The 6,153-nt window shown below is 38.6% G+C and overlaps 1 protein-coding gene across 1 annotated transcript; it reads left to right on the top strand.

Annotated features, from left to right (window-relative positions):
* The first annotated feature begins 3,570 nt into the window (after positions 1-3,570).
* LOC130948005 (probable 60S ribosomal protein L14) lies at positions 3,571-5,038 on the top strand. Its single transcript, XM_057876718.1, has 4 exons — positions 3,571-3,654; positions 3,790-3,891; positions 3,991-4,233; positions 4,767-5,038. The coding sequence occupies exons 1-4, from the start codon at positions 3,652-3,654 to the stop codon at positions 4,818-4,820; spliced, it is 402 nt and encodes a 133-aa protein (XP_057732701.1). The 5' UTR covers positions 3,571-3,651; the 3' UTR covers positions 4,821-5,038.
* The last annotated feature ends 1,115 nt before the right edge of the window (positions 5,039-6,153 follow it).

Below are 6,153 nucleotides of genomic sequence, written 5' to 3'. Positions count from 1 at the left end.
TAACAAAACCATGCTAATTCATAGGCTAAATGTGACAAAAGGTTATCAAAATACTCTAAATTCAATACAAGACGAACCCTCAAATTGGGGTTTGTCACTTGGACACAAAAATTTTTTTAGGAGATCCTGCTCTCCTTCGTTTCGAACTAGGTAGCGCCCGACTTCTTTATAAGACAGTCTTTCTTGTTGTTTGTTTTTTATCCATCCATTGCATAACTGTTTCTTTGGTCCCTTTCTTTTTTCAGAGATGGTTGCCAGTTCTGATTCGATGAAAGTCCTCAGGAAGACCAAGAAAACGGTGACTGCTCAAAACTTCCAGAATAAGACGTCGGGATAGGGTTCTAGCCAGGTTCCTCCGAAGAAGCTGGAATCCGATCGTCAGGGTCCAAGGAAGGTCATCCCGACCCCTCGGGTTCGGGCGGCCTCTACTGATCCACCCTTGTCAAATTCTGGCGCTGCCTCCTCTTCTACTTCATCTGGCCCTCCTCCTAAGAGGCTGAGGACTGCTGGGACTTATGATCTTAATGATAAAAATTTTGACGGCGTGGCTTTTTCCACATAGCTTATCGCTCCTCATGGCAAAGTTCCAATGGATGATGTGTCCATCCACCACCACCTCGACTTTATATCCAGCAATAGTATTCGGGTAGCTAATCTCAGTTTTGCTTTGTCTCAGGATTTATGGAAGTCCCCTATCCACGCTACTAGTGCTTTTCTTGAGAAGGCCAAGGCTGATTATGATAGAGTGGAGAGTTTGAGGCTTGAGTTGGAGGCAAAGAATGTTGGTTTGGAGCTTGCTGCGGAGAGGGAGAAGGCCCGGGCTACTGCTGTGGAGGCTGCTGCCAATTTGGCTAAGGATATGGCAAAGAAGGCTAAGGAGAGTTATACCCGGACTTATGGTGAGCTGCTGGAGGCCAAGGAAAAACTTCAGTCTGCTTATGACGATTACACTGAGCTTCAGGGCCACGTGGTGAGTGGTATGACTGCTATGTATGAAAATTTGAAGGCCGGGTTATTGCTCCTGATGCCGACCTCAGCCTGTTTAGTATGGATAATGTTGTAGAGAATAGTAGGATCATGCCAGCCCCTGATGATGATGACGAGGCTCCTCCTTCTGTGTCAACGGCTAAGGCTTCTACAGCCCCTTCTGCCGAGACATCCCGACCCGAGACGGATCCTGATGTGGAGATTCTGAATGGGCCTGATGGTGTGTTTGTTGCTGTTCCGATCTCAGTCATCCCTCCTGCTCGTCAGGATGCAGCGACTAGAGCAAAGCTGGACCCGCTGTGATTTCTCTCTTTTATATCTTTCTTTATTATGTACTGATACGGTCCGGCTTGTAGATCTTTCGTACTCTTGTCTTTTGTAATTACTCGCATGACTCTCCTGAAGCTTTTACAGTTGCTTCTCAGCAACTTTTGGTTTTAATTAAAAACACTTTTACTCTTGGGTTGCCGTTGGGTATCCTCTGAGTTTTTAATGTTTTAATTTCTTGGGGCTTTTGATTTGTTTTGGTGGTTTGCTGGCTGGTTTTGGCAAAGATGCCTTCCTCTTTAGGTTGTTTTCTCAACCTTTTTATTTCCTTTTCTTCGGGGATGGCATTTCTTCGTGGGTTTGCATGCCTTAGGATCAGGCGTTTGGGGCTTTTTGGGCTGGCATCCTTTTAGGTAGTGTTCGTTCTATGAACTTCTACCTTTGCTTTGTGGACCACGCCTTTTCTTACTCATAGTGGCGACCTTCTGCTTTGGTGACATCATCCTTGTGTCTTGTCGCCCGGGCTTTTAGTCAATTTTCAATAACTTTCTAGGTAGTGTTCTTATGTAGAACCTTTTCTTTTTAGTTTATTTGGACGACCTTTTGAGCCCTGTTTGGGTTTTGAGAGTGCCTTTTGCTTTTTAAGTAAAGTTCTTTTCGGACTTTTACCCTTCTACCTTAGCACTTTGGCACTAGGTTTTTCAACCTTTTTGCCCTTTGTGTGGTGTTGTTCCCTTTTTAGTGATCCTTTTAGATGGTCCAACTTCTCTATCGAGCCTTTCAAAGTTATTTTGAGTAACCCCATTTTTTATCCGACCTCGTCAGATCGTTTTATACGGGTTACTTTTATAACTTCTTGCATTAATTTAAGTTTTGTCGCTTCACTTTAACGACCTTTGTGGTCGGATAATGAATTTTGCGTTTTTTTAAGCCTAAATTAATGCGTCTTTGTAGGAAACTTTTTAGGGAATCTGTAATTTTTATTAGAAATAAAGTATAAAGAGAGAATGAAAATAAGAGTATGTACATATGAGGGCTTACCCTGGTAGTCGGGCAGCTTTTAGGTCTTGGCCTGACCTCCGAGGGTTACCTGAAACTGGGAGGTCGGTCTCAGACGAGACTTTCTGGTTTGATCAAGGCTACCGCGTTCGACTTGCTGGAGTATGAGGTGCCGATGGTTCTCGTTCCACCAAGGGGTGGTGGTACCTGCAAGAAACTCTGATGCTTAAGTCAGTACGGGCTTTAGGCAGGTTTTTTTTTTTTTTGTAGAATTGGAGTATGAGTTATACTTGGGTGCTCCAGTGTATTTATAGTAGTGTTGAGCGAGTGAGATTATATCTTTGACTAACCGCTTTCTAATAGACGGTAGTCCTTTTATTAGGCCTCTGCGAGGATCTTCCGAGCTCTTTAACGAGAATTCCTTTTTTAGTGGGCTGGCCTTTAAAGAGGTCGGTTCCTTGTTTTCGTCCAACCCGGACCTTACAGCTTGGTCTAGGTTATGAACACTAACATTGCTCCTATTTTTCAGCATTGTTTGTATTAATTTTATCGTAAAACAACCCATATATTTAAATCTAAATAGAAAGCTAGTTATAGTTTACCTCATTAATGGATAGATTGGAACTCCACTATTAAAAACTCAGCATATGGCCTTTTATTCTCTATGATCCTCAGTCATATACTCTTCTTACTTCATCTTGACTTTTGAAGTTCAAAATGAAGGAATTGAGTCCTGCACTAGTAATCACTAGTTCCTGCAAATCTCTCCACATTTGGATGATGGTTTTGCGCATTGTGATCATGTTGAGAACCTTTCCCATGAGGACTCGACCAACTAGTTTCTGATTAGTGGCTCCTCCTTGATGTGTTGGAGACTCCTCAAGTTCAACAATGTTCTCTTCCATGCCACCAAGTGACATACCTTCCATGATTCTTGTATAAGTGTTTTTTCTTGTAATGATCGTTGATTTCCACTTGTGATAAGCTAATAGGTGTAAACGTGTCTATATAAAGAGTTGAATACAGCGGCTTCGCTTGTCGCAGACGTTCAACTCCACTTATGGAGAGTGTAAGGCTCCACTCTTTGGAAAAGTGAATAACTTCCAGAATATCAAACTGAAGGATGAATTCTTTTTTCTTTGTCTTTGAAAAAAAAAAAGAAAAATGAGGGGGCCCAATAGCCGAATACAATTTTGTCATAGTTTATTTTCGAAGTCATGGATAAAAACTTCTGTTGAATGTGGCCCAGGCCTGAACGAATCCCAGGGTTATTTCAAAGACAAAGCCCATCACTGCAATGAAACGCGCCTTTATAAAACTAACTACAAAGCGCAAAATAAAACCCTAGCTTTCTCTGTTCTCACTCGCCTCCTCGCTCCGCCTCTCTCCAACACAAAAATGGTGAATCTCTCTCTCTCTCTCTCTCTCTCTCTCTCTCTCTCTCTCTCTCTCTCTCTCTCTCTCTCTCTCTCTCTCTCTCTTTCTCTGTATGATTGCAATCCTAACTAACACAAACACTGTTTCCTATTGTCGCAGCCGTTCAAGAGGTTCATCGAGATCGGGAGGGTGGCCCTCATCAACTACGGCAAAGAACACGGCAGGCTCGTCGTCATCGTCGACGTTATCGACCAGAACAGAGTAAGCTAAAGTTCTAACCTTTTTCCCAATTCAACAAACCCCATTTCGCCCGTTTCCCCAAAACGCATCTGGGTAACGTCGTTTTGATGGCGCACGCAGGCTCTGGTTGATGCACCTGACATGGTTAGGTCACAAGTGAACTTCAAGAGACTGTCATTGACGGACCTCAAGGTTGACATAAAGAGGGTGCCGAAGAAGAAGGAGCTGATTAAAGCCATGGAGGATGCTGATGTCAAGAACAAGTGGGAGAAGAGTTCCTGGGGAAGAAAGCTCATTGTTAGGAAGACTAGGGCTAACCTTAATGATTTTGATAGGTTCAAGCTCATGTTGGTCAAAATCAAGGTTTGAAATTTCATGATTCTATTTTTTTTTAAATTTAAATGATTTTAATTTTTTTTTTCACATGCCATGTTTTGGTGTTTTGTTAACTAGTTTGAAGTTTGTTAAGGAATGAAACTTAGATTTAAGTTGTTATATTTATTCTAGTAATATAGTTCATTAGTTTTCTAAGTCCATTAGAAGCTGAGGATACTTTGTTTAGATTAGTGTCCACATAATTAAGTGTATATATCTATAAAAAAATTTGAAGAAGAATTGTGGGAGAATTGTTATGATATGACCTCCTAAAAAATTTTCCTGGCTATTGTCCTAATTGCTCAACAAATGCTTGAAAATATTTAGTGCATTCCATATCTTGAAACATAAACAGGACTCTGTTTTGATTAGAGATTAGGAAGGTATTTAAGAGAATGGTTTAGGAAGATAAATCATTTTTCTATTCTATCATCTTAATTAATGTGCATGTTAGCTAGTGTACCTTATTGTTGTGATTGTTGTCCATGCTAACATTGAATTCTATTGGGGATAATTTGCAGAAGGCTGCTGTTGTTAGGCAAGAGCTTGCAAAGTTGAAGAAGATCTCAGCTTAGGCGTTGTTTTTTATAGAAAAATGTTCAAATTTTGTTATGGATTACTTTCATTTACAGCTACTACACCTTTGATTGTTGTGAGCTTTTTATTTTTTGTTATAAGGTATCATTAATTAGACACTTCGAGTTTTTACTATTCAGATTTTTAATCTTAGGGAATTCATCATGTGAGGTGCTTTCTATTGTTGCTTCAATATTTCAGTGTTGATCTTTTCCAACGTTTTTTTATGTCTGATGTTAGTCGCTGGTTTAAAATTGTCTATTTTAAAATTAAAATTTGATAAACATGGAACTGATTTAGATGGTTTGGTTTATATGGTTTTTCTTTGAAAAGCAAGGTTTTGTTATAATGACTTTTTCTATAAAAAATGACATGCTTTGTGTGTGTTTCTCGCAATATAACTATCCCACCTGTTAGTACCACCACCATCATCTTTGATATTAGCGAATACTTCTTGGCCTCTATTGTTCCTGTTGAACCTTCCAATCGCCACCACATCTACACTGTTAAGTTGTCATTCTCCTTGTTCTTCCCATTCTGATCATCAAATTTTCCATTGACATTGATAATGAGTTTCAAAAGTTACACTCAACTGTGGTGCTGAGGGTGTTGCTTCTTTCCACCATTTCTAGTGTCACTTCTTTCCACCTTCCAAAAGTTATACTCTCAACCCTGCTTTTTTAGAGTTGTTTCGACTTGTTGATCACCATGAATAGAGTATCCTGTCAAGTACCGTCTTCTATCATTTCCATGGCTTCAATAATATTTTCTTCTTAAAATTTAGGTGAATTTTATGATGTTTATAATTTAATATTTAATTTTTGTCTAACTTATTTTTTTATGACAAATTTTAAATATTTAATAATTGTTTATTTTTATATTTTAAAAATTAAATATTAATTTTTATTTTATTTTTGGTAAGTTAGATAAACATTCTTAGACACCATAATAATTATTAAAATTTATTTTTCAATTGTTTGTTATTACCAATTCAACCTAATTTGTTCAATGATAATTAGAGTAATTTTTTATATCCAAGTAATTTTACATTTTAAGTTCATCCAAGTGATTTGAGTTATGCTTTTCTCCTGTTGTATTGTTGCTTCTTTTTTTTTCACTCTGGATGCTACGTCTTCTCCTCTTTTTTTTTTTTTTTTTCATTTTTGTTACTGTTGTCATTAACAACGCATCTTCTTCCTCTTTTTATTAGAATTTTGTCTCCTTTTTCATCCTTCTCCTCCATCATCATCATTATCATAATTATCATCGTTATCGATATTGTCTTCGTCGAATATATATCGTCGTTATCATTATCATCGAATTCAAATAAAT

This window comes from Arachis stenosperma, chromosome 9, assembly GCF_014773155.1.
Source record: "Arachis stenosperma cultivar V10309 chromosome 9, arast.V10309.gnm1.PFL2, whole genome shotgun sequence".
Classification (NCBI taxonomy): Eukaryota; Viridiplantae; Streptophyta; class Magnoliopsida; order Fabales; family Fabaceae; genus Arachis; species Arachis stenosperma.
This window is presented reverse-complemented; position numbering and strand designations above follow the sequence as displayed.